Source organism: Cryptomeria japonica, chromosome 2, assembly GCF_030272615.1.
Source record: "Cryptomeria japonica chromosome 2, Sugi_1.0, whole genome shotgun sequence".
Classification (NCBI taxonomy): Eukaryota; Viridiplantae; Streptophyta; class Pinopsida; order Cupressales; family Cupressaceae; genus Cryptomeria; species Cryptomeria japonica.
The window spans coordinates 495146497-495162723 of record NC_081406.1 but is presented as its reverse complement, the minus strand read 5'-3'; the positions used below and the strand labels follow the sequence as shown (position 1 = coordinate 495162723).

The 16227-nt window shown below is 35.4% G+C and overlaps 1 protein-coding gene across 2 annotated transcripts in view; it reads right to left on the bottom strand.

Annotated features, from left to right (window-relative positions):
- LOC131030608 (uncharacterized) overlaps positions 1–13124 on the bottom strand; it is a 58516-nt gene extending 45392 nt beyond the window's left edge. The window contains exons 1-2 of one of the 2 annotated variants that reach the window (XM_057961487.2): positions 12853–13124; positions 8801–10101 (exon numbers count right to left, since the gene is read on the bottom strand). In XM_057961487.2, coding sequence (XP_057817470.1) covers positions 8801–10098 — 1298 coding nt within the window. In that variant the 5' untranslated portion in view covers positions 10099–10101; positions 12853–13124. Of the gene's footprint in view, positions 1–8800; positions 10122–12852 lie in introns of those variants that run through there. The other variant, XM_057961488.2, reaches the window with a different exon arrangement.
- Positions 13125–16227: the final 3103 nt, after the last annotated feature.

Genomic DNA, 16227 nt, shown 5'->3' with positions numbered 1-16227 from the left:
AACTTCCAAGGATCAAGGTTGAATTCTAAGCCGAACCTCTAAACAAGCAAGTTGAAGTCGAATTCTAACTTACACAGCTGGAAGTTGAAATCATTCATGGCAAAATTTGAATTCCCTAAACAACTAAGGCGAATTTTCCAAGAGATGACAGAGTGAACTAACTTGAGGCGAAAATCTTGAGTCACATGGATAAGGATTGGAGATGAAAGATGAGACTTCCAACTCGCACAGCTCAAGGTTGAAAAACTCAGATTAATTCGAACTTCAAAACATGAAGACAAGTCAGATTCAAGTCACATGGCTGAAGGTTGAAAGGCACAAGGAAATGAGACAAAGTTCAACTTGGACAAATGGAGGTTGAAAATGGCTAATCGAACCTCCAAGGATGGGAAATCTAACCTCAAAGGGTGGAAGCTGGAATATTTAAAGATGAAAATCAAACGTCTAAAGATAGAGGTTGAAAATGACTAAGTGTTGAGGTAGAACCTCTATGAGTGGAAGTTCAAACCTCTATCGATGGGAGTTGAAAATGACCAAGTATGGAAATCAAACCTCTATGCATGGAAGTTCGAACCTCCAAGGGTGAACATTAAAATCATTAAGTATTAAAATCAAACCTCCAAGGATAGAGGTTGGAAATCACTAAGTCAAATTCGAACCTCCAAGGGAGGATTAAGATCAAAATCTAACTTCCAAGGGTGAGGGTTAAGATCAAAATCTAACCTCCAAGGATGAGAGTTAAAATTGAAATCTAACCTCCAAGGATCGAGGTTGAGATCAAAATTGAACCCCCAACGATAAGGGTTAGAAATCATTGAGTTTCGAAAAATTAAATCTCTCAAAGAAGACCGTTGAAAGTTGAAAGATCAATGGATCAGAGTTGATGGGCGTTTCAAAACAAGATGACATTACATTAAGTCGGCTAAGAGGAGAAGTAAAATCACAAGGGGTTTAATTCAATGCAAGGCGATTTAGATTAAATTAAATAACAAAGCATTTCTTTATTAACCAAGTCGGCTTTTGAAGAGCATAAACAGGTGTGACTTTTAACCCCAAGCCATATAAGTAAAGGGAAGAAGATCTCTTGAATGATACAAACACAAATGCAGATCATAAACTCGCAGATCAACAAGTTCACCCAGTAACAGGTTCGCACAGCAGATAAGAGGAAGAAAATCGTCCAAGGTTGGTAACATTGCCTGAAGGAAGAAGCTCGCTGGCCTTGAATACACAGGTTCGCCATCAAACAGCACCACAGATCCATTCATTATATCTGGAAAGAGAGGCTTTCAGACATCAACTCGTGGAAGAAGGAAGACTCACTGAACTTGTCTTAAGAGCCAAAAGGCTGAAGGTTTAAGTCAGATTTTTGAGCATAACAAAGCCCAGTCATCTCAGAAATTAACTTCAGAATTTGTTAATCATTAAAGAGAGGAGGAGGTATGACTCAGATTTTCTGAGTAATAATCAGATCTTAAGGAGGGTAACATTCAGATTTTGGAATACAAATTGCATGCACTATCATGACATTTCCAGAATTTGATCCAAAGTCCAACTGGACTTCGATATGACATATCATTTCCAGATTTGTATTTTCTGATTTTTCAATGTTATTTCCAGATCGGGAGGGTTTTTAGGAAGAGTGATTTGCTGAAGTATTAGTATTATTTTCATTAATTTCTTAATGTTTTGATGCAAAAAAATTTGTCCTTCAGGTTTGATGCATTGAGAGAACTTCACAAAGAACACCTCAAAAGCGTGGGAAGGATCATTAATACAAGGACATGATCCAGCTATTCAAGGATGTGGATGAAAGAATCAACAACATGAAGGGAATCACAAAGAAGGAATTCCAAAGGAGTCCAAATTCCAAGTCCAAGGCAAGGAAGTTCAAAATCAAAGAAGGTTAAGGACGAAGATACTTCATGATTCAAAGGATGAAATTATGAATGCTTCACAAGGAGGAAAATTTCCAGGTTAGAGTAAAGAAGAGTGAAAGCGATCAAGGAATGGAGATAATTTCAGAAGAGGCTGATATGGCATCCTATTCGCATTCAAGCCAATCAAGTTACTTCCACATCAGCAGGACCAAGTTCAATGAACCCGATTCATCTCATGGTGGAGCAACTGACACATGGCACCTCATCAAATACTATTTTATGTACTTAACCTATTCTCTCATTGGTTAGAAATCAAAATGGACATGTGTCCAATTCATTGTAATGATCTTATTGGCCAGAAGGAAGTTTGTTATAACAAACCCTAATTAGGGTTTTCATCTTGTAATTTCAGCCATTGATCTCAAATCGATTTGAGTCTTTGAATTGTAATGAGCTCTCTATATAAGGCTCAATCTTCTCATTTGTAAAGGTTAATAGTTAATAGCAGGTTAATAGTTAGCAATTGATCAATAGATAATAGTTAGTTGGCAATTAGAATGGAAGTTAGATTAGGAGAAGGCAAAGATTGTTGCCAAAACTTTGTTGTAAAAGATAATTGATTTCATTAAAGTTATGGTGAATTTGACTTGTCATTTCAACAAGTTACATGGTCTCTACTTCTCAATTCGTTTGCTTTCATGTTGATTAGATTGAATGGAGGAATTTGTTGAATGCATTTGTGTGGAATCCGTTTAGTCCATACCACTAGCCTCTTGCTGATTGTAAGTGTGCCTTGTATGGTCAACTGGAATGATATGAGCTTAACTTCATTATTATATATCCATTGTTTATGAATTAACTTCAATGGTAATCAATGTCTGATGACAATGATTTGAACATCTTTGAAATGCCCTTAGAAGATTGCATTGAGCTTGTGTCAAATTGTTCAGTTTGATGGTGAGACCTCGCCTAGTAGGATTCCGTCAAATCATTCACTCTTCTCTTGCATTCTTAGGATTAGAATAGACTCCCTAAACCCCATGTCTTTGGCTCTTTCTTTATTCTCCAAGCAAGTAGTTAGGATCTAAGTTCCAGCAATTCAAGCATTCAATTATTCAATGTAAGTCCCCTCGTGATTCCAGCATAATCACATCAAACTATAGAGCTTATCCACACGTCGTGACCCAACATTTATGAACCTTGGAGTTGTCTCAAGTGATCCTTATGTGAATCTTCAGCATTTGAGTAACTTTGTTCAAGAGAGGATAAGATACTTTTTCGGTATTTTATTTTGTGTTCGCGTGTGTATGAAAAACACATCAACACTTCTGAATGCTAATTCCGGACTTCGACATTGCACCTATATGAAGCTAGAAGTTAGAAACTTCGGAAAATTTTCCCAATAACTATTTTTAGAATTGAATAAGTTCTGATTTCTTAATGATTTAGACAATTTTAGGGATGGAAATCGGGAATTTTATATATAGTCTCAATGAATTCCGAAAATAGAATGTAAATACAACAAGGTTAGGGTATGGAACCCTCATGAAATTCATCAAAATCATAATTTTCAGACTTAACAAAGTCTGAAGACACCTCCTTATACTTAGAAATTTCATCAAAATTAGAGTGCAAAGGAGTATACTGGATTGGGAAATGAGCTAGGAAAAGTGTGAAAAATAGGATTTTCACTCAAAAATTGTCTGAAGACACCTTTCCCAGGTCAACAATGACTGCCAACAAGTCTGAAGACAACCTGCAACTCTATAAATTAGTCACTATAATCATGTTGCAATCACGTGAAAATGCACAGATTTGATGAAAATAATTTTCCCATGGTGAAAAAAATCAATTCCGGGTATGTATGTATGGCTGGTAAAAGAAAGATTTCTGAAGACAAGTCTGAAAATGTGTGTTTCAGACTTACCAACACCTTGCAAAGTGATAAGAAACCCTGGAAATGATCACAAAATGACACAAAAATGCCCTCCAAGTAAAATCATTAAAGTTGCGAAAGGGCTGAAAATGAAGAATTTTCTGAGGACAGCCCCTAGCAATGGTGTCTCAGATCTGCAACAGCGATAACAAGCTCTCAAAATGCACTCAAATGCCCCAAAATCACCTCCAATCAAAATCGCCCAAGGTGGAAGTTGCTGGGAAATAAAAACCAAGTCTGAAAATCAAACTTCCAGCCAACAATGGAGGTAAAATAAGTTCCAGCAATGGAGGAAAAACTCAGATCTGAAGGTTGCAAGGTCACGCAGCAATGACAGCCAACAATGATGAAGGAAATGCACCAAAATGGAGGAAAACGACCTCCCAACAAAAATCGCCATTCTCCACAAATGGCGCCACCTAAGAAAATCGCCAAAAATCTAAAAATTTGTCTTCCAAATCAGCTCCGATCGACTCCAAAATAAATCGCCTAGGTCTGAAATGAAGAAAATAAATAATGAAATCAACTTTCAGCCTCAAAGGTGTCAAGTTGACACTTCACCAAATTTGCCCAGCTGGAGAAATTCGCCCAAATCAGCAACTTAACACTTACACTTGGCAAATATAATATTATTATATTGCTGGCCTCCCTCTTTTAAACTAGTTTTCACCACACAAGTAATGTGTGATAAAACTTTGCTCTTTATACTTGCCTGGGGAAAATCGATTTGCTTCTAGAAGGTAAAAATCATTTAATGTTTATTGCAAATCATTTATTAATTATTTTTGTTTTCTTTTAATAATCGTTAATGATCCCAAAAATAATTAAATTTGGGGTCATTTATTAAAAATATTTAAAATTTGGATCAAAATTGACCCCTAGGGGAAAATCGCCCCATATTGGGATAAAAATCCCAATGGAAAATTCATTTAAAGTCATCAAAATGTCGTTTGGGAAAAAATCGACCCCTATTGGGATAAAAATCCCAGCAAAATTTCCATCAATTTGCACAAAAATGCCTTCAAGGGAAAATCGACCCTTGTCTGGAATGAAAAATTCCAACTTAGATTCGTCATTCAGCTCAAAAAATCACTTTGGGGGAAAATCGACCCCTAAAGATAACTTTCCAAATCAAAAATCATCAAAGTCATCACTAGTGGAAATTGCCCTCATGTCTGGAATCATTATATGCATCAAATCCTTAAAATCTCGTCATAAAAAGCTCTGGTGGAAAATCGATTGTCATCAGGAATCATCATTCCAATCATCCGCAATCCTAGTGGAAAAACGTGGGTCATCAGGAGGATTTCCCAACACTTAAATCTAATTTTTTACCTCTTGGTGGAAAGTAGCCCCATGTCTAGATTCGGAGTGGGGGAAAAAAGGGGGTCCATCAAGAATCCAACGGAAATTCACCTCCCATCAGGATTTTGAGTGGGGGAAAATCATGGGTCATCGGAAATGTGGGGGGAAAAGCACCTCCCATCAAGAATTTTGACATTTTGACCCTTCGAACATGGATTTTCATTGGGAATTTAACAATTTAACAACTCAAAATCATCTGGACACTTAAAATTTTCAATAAAATGCATCGAGACTTAGGCAAATTTACCAAAATTTGAGTGAAACAAAAGGAAACCTATTGAGATAAAGTGCAAAATCAACTTGAATAACTTCCTAGGAGTGAGAAAACAACTCCTAAAGGTCAAAAACACCCTAGCACTTAAATATTACTGATGAGGACATTCAAAAACACATTAACACTCAAAAGGTCTACACTTAGACAAAATTAGGATCATTTAAACTCTTGACTTCTACGCACTTGACCCTATAACTTCAAAACCCTAAACGACAATTAGGCATGATCAAAATCCCGAGACTCGGGCATGAGAACTCAAAATTGCCCACTATGCTGCCAAAACCCTATACTAACCAACGTAGAAAGTAGGAAAGAGGGAGGTCCCCGTTTGCAATGGGGTGATGTGTGAAAAGGTCACAACGCCGTCCTGTGAGAGAGTTTCAGAACAAAGTCAGATGAGAACCAGGGAAATAAAGGAGAGACTCATCTACTAGTGACACATTCATCTGAAGTGAAATTGGGGTAAACATTTTAGCAAAAGCAGAAAACATCATATGGGAGCAGGGCTAGTAGACCATTTCAGCAGTAGGTGAAAAAATCCAGTGAACAAAAAAATTGCAAGGTCAAGACTCTTTTGGGAAGTTTAATAGGTTTTCCTTCCATCTCTTGGTATGAGTGATGTTCCAAATTCTTCCATTTCATCTTGGCAACTCTTGCGCTCATACTTGAGCATAAATACTGGTACCAATTGGGAAATGAGCCAAGGTGATTTGAAAATCATTTAGAAAAAGTGAAACAACTTTTACAAGTTCTTAGAACAAGGGATAAAAACAGGAAGAACAATGATTTTTGGAGATGCACAGAGATTATCAAGCCTTGAACAATATCACTATCAAAAAGAGGTATACACTCGCACAAATTGATAAGTTGTCAGACCAACTTCAGCACTCCATGTATTTAGCAATGTTGGATCTCAATTGACATACCATAAATTTCATATAAAGGAGTAAAATATATTGTATACAGCCTTACAACAAAACAAAGTTTGTATGAATTCTTCAAGCCAGCAGATGCTAGATATGCCAGCTACTTTATTTTGTTAGGGAGAATGCCTTAATTGTAGGAGCCTCTACAGTTAATGATGGTTAATCTGGAATGGTGTAGATGGCCAAAGGCAAATGCTGTTGAAAGAAAAAAGTGTGAAACAGAAGATCCTTGATGAAGATTGATAGTCTACAGTGAGGTAAGAAATTGCTGATTTTATTATTATATTATTATGCTGTTGATTTATTAACTTTGTAATAGCATTCACTCTTTGTCACTTGAGTCTTACTCTTTTTTGAAATTTTAATTTTCGTAATTTGTTAGAAAAATGTTTGCTCCTTCATCTCCCATGTTGATATAGACTCTCCTAGCTTTGGAGAGATTTATGAGACATCTGACAACATGCTTGGGCTAATAAAACAAACCATTCATAGCAGGGATCATTTATTTGAGATTTTATGAGGAGCATATTACGGCCATTGTGATGAAGCAATAGAACACCATGAACACCTATCTTCATATGGCAGTTAATGCTCTAAATCCCAAATAGTATGTAACAAGGCCTTGGAGAATGCCTCCATCTGATGATGAAGATGTGACTGAAGGCCCTTCAAAAGATGTTTATTGATGAGGAGCCTACATTACTTCAAACATGGTGGTTAGCTTGTCAATCTCCATGCTCCAACATTCTATAAATTGGACAAAGACAAATAGAGCAATGCGAGCTCAAACTGACTCTGTTGGATGGTGGATGTGGCATAGCAAGAATGCATTAGAGAGTTGAGAATACAGACACCACTCGCCTCCTTTCATAGGTTGTCAGTTCCTTTGGTACAGCGAGGAATTGGTTCACATACAACTTTATCCAACCACTCAAGCTAAATAGCCTTACCTCTCAACAAGCAAAGAAGTAGATGGCCATGCATGGTACCTTGCACCTTAAGATTGACAAACTCTTGAATATCAGTAAATTCCAACCACACGCTAAGAGTTGATCCCAAATATGCCACACAAATGGATGAAGGGAAGGCACAGGAGGGATTGACTGGGGTTGCATTAAATGAATTAGCCCCTTGTAGTGGCAATAACTCAGATTCAAACTCCAATTTTGATGCAGTGTTAGCAGATGTTGATTAGTCAGTGCAGCAGATTTTCCATGGTTTTGTCATCTTGTAGTTTAAACTTGCGGCCTTTGAGCATTTTACTGTAATTTTTATATAATGCATGCACACTGACAATGAAATCAATTAAATTTTGTTAAATTGATTGTTGACTTTCATGTGAAATCTCAATTCAGCCTTAATCTTATGCATTAAGATTCTATAATGTATATAAGGAATGCCTTATCGTTATCATATGATTATTTCAAATTTCCTATATCTTTAAATTTTTCCTATTTTTTAAATAGCCATCAACTGGCATCCCCTTAAAAACAGCCTCCCAAAAAATCCATCCCAAGGAACATCCCCTTGTCTCCTCCCATCCCTATCCCATAAACTTGGTGTATCATAGGTGTTCACACTTGGTGTAAGTTTTATTTCCTACTACTATATAACCTTCTACATGGTGTAACTAATTTGTGTATCATACGTGTTCACACTTGATGTGAATTTTATTTCCTACCACTAACAAACATTCTACATGTTAACTAAATTGTGCTTTCATATGGCACTCAATATATCATTCAATATAGACAATATTTTAAACTGTACTATGGTGAATACCCTTTTAAAAACCACACCATATGTGTATCCTTGTAAAAAAAATTAGCTGTGCAAAGAATCTAATTCAACTTCCTATTGATGTATTTTGCTCCAACTGTGGAAGCAACACTAGCTGCACACAATTTATAAATCGATAATGTGATATCTATCTTTCTTACTGTCAAAAATATTTGTGTCGATGCAAGTCTTTCAAGGTGTTGATAAAAGAGCAAAACAATTTATCTTTGAAAAATGAAAACTATAGGGAAGCACAAGGAATTTTCATCTAATTGAATATTATTTGTAGGAGAAAATAATTATATAGAAATTAGCAGATCTGCTTGCATAAACATAATCCAAATTATCATTCGAATCTAATATCAATATGGCATGCAGACTAAGCTTCAAAGAGAGAGTCAGAAGCATATCCTCCTTTTTAATACAGCTAAACTCATAATGCCACTATGCAATGCCTCTTCTGACAAAGGCAAACACTACCATACTTGTAAAGTAAGATTTACCTACAAGAAAAAAGAGAGAAAATCATAGATACCAAACTCAAAAATCTTAAAATAGCTACTCCATTCTACGCCTACACGTTTATACTTCACTTGTTTCACAATCTTTGAATAGAAAGAAAGAGAAAGAAGAATGATACCTTATATATTTGCGACATTCAATTATGAAACGACTGTCTTTCTTTCTAACACCTAATAGAAGCTTCCAACCTTTAGGGAACCCTTGAACAAAGTCTTCAGCTTCCACAATCTTACGTTTCTTTCTTTTGGAAGCCCATTCCCCACCCAATTTCTCAAAATACACTTGTAGATCTGCTTCTGTTTCTAAAGTTCGAAATCTTCTCTTCAGTTGAGGCACAAATGGTTCTCGCATACCCAAAGGCTTAATGTCACCAGTACAAGCAGAATTTTGTGTCACAGTCTTATTCATATCTGCTGACATTTGGTCACTCTGTGAGCAGTTACTTGTAGTTTCATCCTGTATATATCTGACAACTGTTTTAATGGTATCAGTGGTAGCATCTGCTGTTTTGTCATTCTCAGCTCCTGCATTCCAAATGGTTGTAATGGAGCTGCAGTTTTTCATAGAAGTATTCTGTGTATCCCCTGGTATTTTGAGCACAAGTTTTTCTTGTGCATTAACATGCTGTCCCTTCCTTCTCGCATCCTCTTTTGTTCTCAGCTTCTTTTTCGGTCTATCCAAGCTTTCATCCAGTGTAATCTTATTCCTGTCCATGTCCAGAAACGTTGTCATCGATGCCTGCTGCATCTTTGCATCCGAAATAACACTAGCTTCATCACAGATTTTATCTTCTATCTTTTCAATGGAACTCTCAATCTGCATATCCTGAATGACATTGTTGCTTTCAATCAGCTGTAAACTGTCCTCTACTTTGGGTGGGCATATGACATCAGAATCATGGTCAAGGGTACTATTTGAAGAGGGATTGCTGGCACTTGCTGAGTTAAGAGAAGGAAGATGGGTTGACTGCAAAGCCAATGCATCTTTTTGGTTTCTGTCTCCAGTAATTTTACATACAGAAGAACGTTCTCCTTTCATAAACAACTGCCTCAGCAGCTGCAGAATATGATTATTATCGTTTAGATCAGATGCGCCTTCATGGTTCCTTCCACCTCCAATTGAGGGTCTTGACACACTGAGAAGCCCAGCTCTCCGTCTTGTAACGCCACCAAGTTGCTGCTTTCTTCTCTGAGATAGACGCAACCTTGAATAAGTTTGCTTCCGACTACCAGCACTCTCATTAAAAATAGACCTGTCTATCTTGGGGACCACAATATCATCAACCCGCAGGTCCAAATACTCATCTGAACATTGTGCCGCACAGTTGATTTCATCTTGAGACAAATATCGCAAATCTATGACTGGAATTTTACAAAAATCAAGATGACTGTCCAAATCATCCAAAGCTAATGCCATCACCTGATGCAATGAGTGTCAATTCCAAGCAAGCTTATAAGTTATGGCACCTGTAAATAACTATAAAAGCTGGATGACTGAAGAAACCACTCAAAGTACTAAACACTCTATGCCGTTAATCAAAATTATGATATCTAAAGTGTTAAACTCTTTTGAATCACTACTCATAAAAGTTAGGTCAATGAATAAAAAACTCTAGTATTTTATACTCTAAATAGCTAGTTCAAAAAAAGTTTACTTATCACAACATCCAACAAAAAAGGAATCAAGAAGATAGATCCAATACATTGGTAAAACAAAGGAATTGACTCAGATGCAAGAAATTTTCAAAAATCAGCTATATAATAATGCCAGACTGTTTTAAAATCAATATTCATGAAATAAGAGCTATTAACAGAATAACAAGCACTAAATACTTTTAATACAGTCAATCCTTAAAAATGACATCACTTAATGTTAAATTGCAGAAATCTCATGATTCTCATCCACACAAAATACACGTAATTCTCCACAGTTAATGAGGTGAGAGACAAATAGTTTGCAAGAAAGAATTCTGTATGGTTGAGAGCTGTGGAAGGGTTTCCAAGTTAACTTTTGATGGAGCCTGCAGAGACAATCCAAATCTTGCTGGAGCAGTAGTGATTAGAGATGAGCATGGCAACTTTGTTCACAGAATTTCTCTCAATCTTGGTTGTTAAACAAATAATGAAGCAGAGTGGGAGGCTATGGTTGCTAGGATTTATTTGGCCTCTTCTCTTGGAATTAAAAATATCCTGTTTGAAGGAGACTCTCTTAATGTTATTAACGGTCTCCGTAGAGGCAATTATCCTAATTGGAAACTTCAGCATTATTGGGGAGGCGGAATGATGGTATTAGATGGCATGCTCCCTGAATCATGGTCAGGCCAAAGGGAACAGTTAGCCTTAAAGCCACCGTAGGCGATCTTTTGATTCTTGCTTAAGCCACATGACGGCTTTTAAAGTTGTCCTTTAATTATTAGTGGATTGTGTGATTGTTGTGCGAGGGAGGTGATTTGACTGAGGTTAGTCTTTAAATTAAGCTCACTGCATGCAAATTAACCACCAGGGCGTGTGAATGAGGCTTTTATTGGTGGGAAAGTCATTGGCTTCTTTTTTTTCATTGTTGTTTTTATTTTCAGTTGCAGGTTGTGGGAACAGTGATGGCCAGTGGTAGTGGAGTTTGGTTTCGGTGGCATTATCTCAGTTGTCCTGGGGACTCAATTGCAAAACATGGTGAATCTTCTCAGCCCTGTGATCCTTACTTACATGGAAGAGTGTCTGATAGATGCCTAAAAACTATCTTCCAGTGCAAGAATATGACTATGCTCAGGTTTGTTAAAGCAGTGATGGGGAATGATGGTGTGGGTGTTTCTTGCTCTCTGAGTGCCATTGATGGAGGTGTGGATGTTGTTGTCGAGGCATTTTCTGCCAGAATACTCTTCTGATTCAGGACTGGTGATGGAGGAGCCGAAGGAGAAAGATGATAAGGAGCCTGGACCCTCCTTGGTGACAACTATGGTGGACATTAGTCTGGTCAGAAAGAAAACACTCAAAATTTACAGGAAGCTGCACGAGTTACAAACAAACTGCTCTGATTTGGGTATAGTTGTGGAGAACTTGATGGTGACTCATTCTGAGGTGCATCTGCAAGTGTCAAGCACAATTACAATGCCAGCCTTGGATTCTGAAACATTGTCAAGATCGAAGAACCGGGGAGGTTTTCCAGAACATTAAGTTCATTGCACTTGATGTGCTTGGAAGGGCTGATGGGGCTGGTAATATTTCTTCAGAGCGAGAAGAGATGGTGATGCAGGAAGTGGCAGACTGGGATGTTCCTTCTGGTTTTGGTGTTGGTGAATGGAAGCCTTGTGAGCAGTCTTCTAAAAGTTGGTAGTCTTTTTGGATGATCAATTTTTGTCGTGATTTTTAAACTATAAAACATTCCTTTTCTAAGCATTTATGTTTTGTTTTGGGTGAAAGCCCCAATAGATCCCTCATTATTTAATCAAACGAATACACAAGATTCTTTACCCAAAGTTTGATGTCAAAGAACACTACATAAATATTAATGTTAAAACTCTTTTGAATCTCTGATTATGAAAGATGGGACATCGAAGGAAGGCCAATTACTAAAACTTTCAACCAGGTTAATCCCGATAAAATAGCATCTAGTTATGTTGAACAATAAAGCCCCTTAAAAACAAAATAAAGAAAAAAAAATTCCCGAAGTTGGTGTCAATGAGCACGAGGTAAGTATAAATTATTGAGCTCAGTCCTTAATAAAAGTCGTGAAAACGCCATGCATTTATGTCTCACTCGCCCAATTTCTCTTCTCTTTTGAAGATTGAACATTAAAGATTCTCACTCAATGCACAGTGACCTCACAAGCGAGCAATCAAAACTTTAAACGCTATAAAAAAACGCATGCAAATGATTTTGCTCATTTTGGGACCTTTGAGTTTTAAAAACTAGCAAACGGTGATCCCAGAAGCACACGTGCAAAATATAAAGATCAAACAGAAGCCTACAAGCATTTTATTTCTCTTAATTTTTTTTAAATTCCAAAGCAAAAATTCAGAAGTCTTACTGTGAAGTTATCTAATTCAAAAAAAATTAAACTTGTTTTCAAATAAAAAATCCTACCCTGAATTTGCACTAAAATTCAATAACAGAATGAATTACTGTGCTACATTGTCAAGAAAAAACTAACTAAAACTGTAGTAGAAACCCTTACCTTCGAGAGCCGACCAGGATTCTTTGATTTTGTTCGTTTGCAGTATCAAATCCTACATAGCAGGCAGCTCAAATTTATTTATTTTATTTTTCCAATCAGGGTCACGATTTTCATTGCTTTAAATACTATTCCATGTAATTCGCATCTTGTCATGAGAAAATATAATACAGAAAATTAATCAGGGTTTCTTCATGGGAAAAGGTTAAATAAACTAAACCCCAGTTAATGTAGTTTTCCCGGGCGCGAAAGTCTAAATCCGCCCGCCTATAGTATTACGTATGTAGTGGAGGGGTATAAAGAATTTTGGAGGACTTGAGCTTATGATAGAAGAGAAATTATAAGAACATGGTAAGGGTCTAGAAGTTGTGCTTATTAATTTTGGGAGCATGTAATAGTTACATGAAATGTTGTTTATTAAGAAATATAAAATAATTTTTTTATTTATTTATATATAATTAATTTTAGAGGTGTGATTCATCTTACATCAACATATTTAGTGAGAAGTGTCTTTATAATGAATTTTAAAGATTTAACCAAAATTTAATCATAGAACCCTTAGTAATTAAACAAAAAAAATATCATTTATTGTTAGAAGAATATCATATTTTTATTTTAAAAATAACTTATGTACAACCTAAATGATCTCAATACCTTTTTTGTAACCATAAAACATGTGATTTGTAACTTTTATATCTAGATAACATGAATGATCTATTAGTTGAACTCAAAAATATTATTTATTGATATAAAAACAATGCATTATAATTTAAGATATAACTTGTATATTAATAATTGAATACAAAATTATAATTTATTGTTTTAAAAACAACACATTATAATTTAAAATACAACAATAGTCAATGTTAAATGATCATTAAAAAAAATTACTTTTCACATTTCATGATGAAATATAAAGTATTTATTGTGTTCACCTTTTATATTTGGGATAGGATAAACATATGAAATGAAATAGTCCAATGCATATGCATTGCTACCACAATAGTTGTATGCATAAAAATAGAATTTTTTACACAAGTACTTGTTTAGATGAACATCGTATTTTATAAATAACACATTTATATTAGATAAATATTATATTTTATATGGTTCAAAAAATATTCATTTCACTTGGTAATGAATGTATTTATGATTTTTTAAGATTATTTTATTAAAGTGATCTAAATGAAATAATAAGTGTATAGGTGATATATTTTGACATAAATTTTGTGCATTGTATTTTTGTATCTTGTAACTTGGTCATGATACTTAGATTCTCTATTTGTCGCTCTTGACCAAATTTGTAACTATCAACTTGATATAGGTCACTTATGCAATCATGGGCTTCAACCCTAAACTTTAAAAATGAAATTTCAAAATATTATTTGTTCACTCCCTCTTATTAGTCATTGTGAGCTAACCTAACACACATTTTTTGATTGTGCACTTGCTTGATGTTTTCAATCTTTTACTTGGAGTGGAAAAGTCAATTTTACTAAGGGTGTGACTAAGGAGAATGTGACCCTTAAATTCGTTAGATTAATAAAGTTGTTTCTAAACACCACCAACCCTTACATAATGTAGATGGTCAAATCCTCCCCCACTTCTCCTATCATTTTTTTCTCTAATTAAGTAAATAAATCATTGCTTAATAAATTTTACTAATTACCCCTAAACTAATTATTTTTAGTCACAAATCGATTAATCCAAATTGAATAATGTGACAAACCTAACCAATCAATCATAAATAATCCCCCTTCACATCTATAATGTTAATTAGTTAACCTTAGTCCAAAATTCATCTAACTAATTAATTAATTAATACGTGTTTATTCAATTGATTAGGCTAATTAATCAACTTTTAGTATGTTCTTTTAATAAAATTCTACCTCATACCACTAAAAGAAAAGGCGACTTGACCTCTAATCTTCACCATCCATCTAAAAACCAAAGAGTGGATCTAAACTCTCCATCTTCACACATATCTCCTTAAACCACTTGTCCCTGCTTGATCACACATGTGTGAGCATACAACATGGAGGAACATTGACCTTCCATTTCATATCTCAATCTCCATCCTCCACATATCTCCTCCATTCATTCCCAATTACACACATCTCCCTCCATCATTCATTTTAATGAAATGTCATCCATTGATTAGACACATTTTACCACTTGCTAGAACTTATCAAGAGGCTAGGATGCACATCCATACAAAGAAATCCTAGCCCTTGATTTCACCCTTCAATCCAAACCCTCCATGTCCAACTTGGAAAGTCTATTTGAGAAGGCTTACCCAAAGGACATGGAGATCAATCATTCAAGGTATTTAAATGACAAACTGAGATACATCACAGTGAAGAGCATCCACAATATAATCATTCAACATTTGGAACATATCACAAAGATCCAAATTTGGGGGTATAATGTTATTATTCATTATATTTACATAATCATGAATTCTAGCATCCATTTTTCGTTCCAACTTGAGTCTATGAGACTTGCTTGAGTTGTTTCATTGCTTGTTTATGCATCTAACACACCTATTTTAGCTCAAATTTTACGTCCAATTTTTGGGAATACTCAAGGTGTTAGTGTGAATGGGGTTATTTCCTATCTATTTATTAGTGGGAACCTATTCACATGCATGTTAAGGTTACTTGAGCCCTAGGTTGCATCTTAAGTTGGGTTTCATTATTCTAAGTTAGTTTTCCTTATATCCTAGGTGTCATTTCTAGAAGTTCCTTATAATGGGGCCATGTATAATTATTTACTTTTAATTATTAAGGAATGGATATTTTCTCATGCATTTGATGTTTGTATCAAGGGTAGTCACATTGCATAGGATTAAGACACATGTCCACATCTTGCATACTCCTACCTCATACCTTGCATATATAAGCAAGGCCTCTTGTACATTTATATTCATATTCAACTATTATTAATTTATGCATTGTTATGCAAGGTATCTTGTAGATATCTCTTATGGAAGCTATTACATCTAGTAGGGATCCTTGGGGATGTCGAAGAGTCACCTATCTACTCCTACACAAAGGATTCTTGATATAAGAAAAAATATTGTTCTTAGAGCTTATTTTTGTGAATTTTTTTAAGTTTTGATGTTCTTAAATGCATTTTAGGTTTGGGGTGTTTTCTTTCTACATCATAGCATATGTGTATGGTACTCATTTCTACCTCTTAATATAAAAAATATACTACATGGCACCTATGCAAACAATATACACATATAGTGCTCATGAAAATTTTTCCCCCTTCCTAACCTTGATGTTGTATATTTTTTTTCTCTTTGGATTTTACAAGCATCTTCCCTTTCATTTCTTATGATCGTGGAATCTATTTTGATGTTGTTTCGTCAGT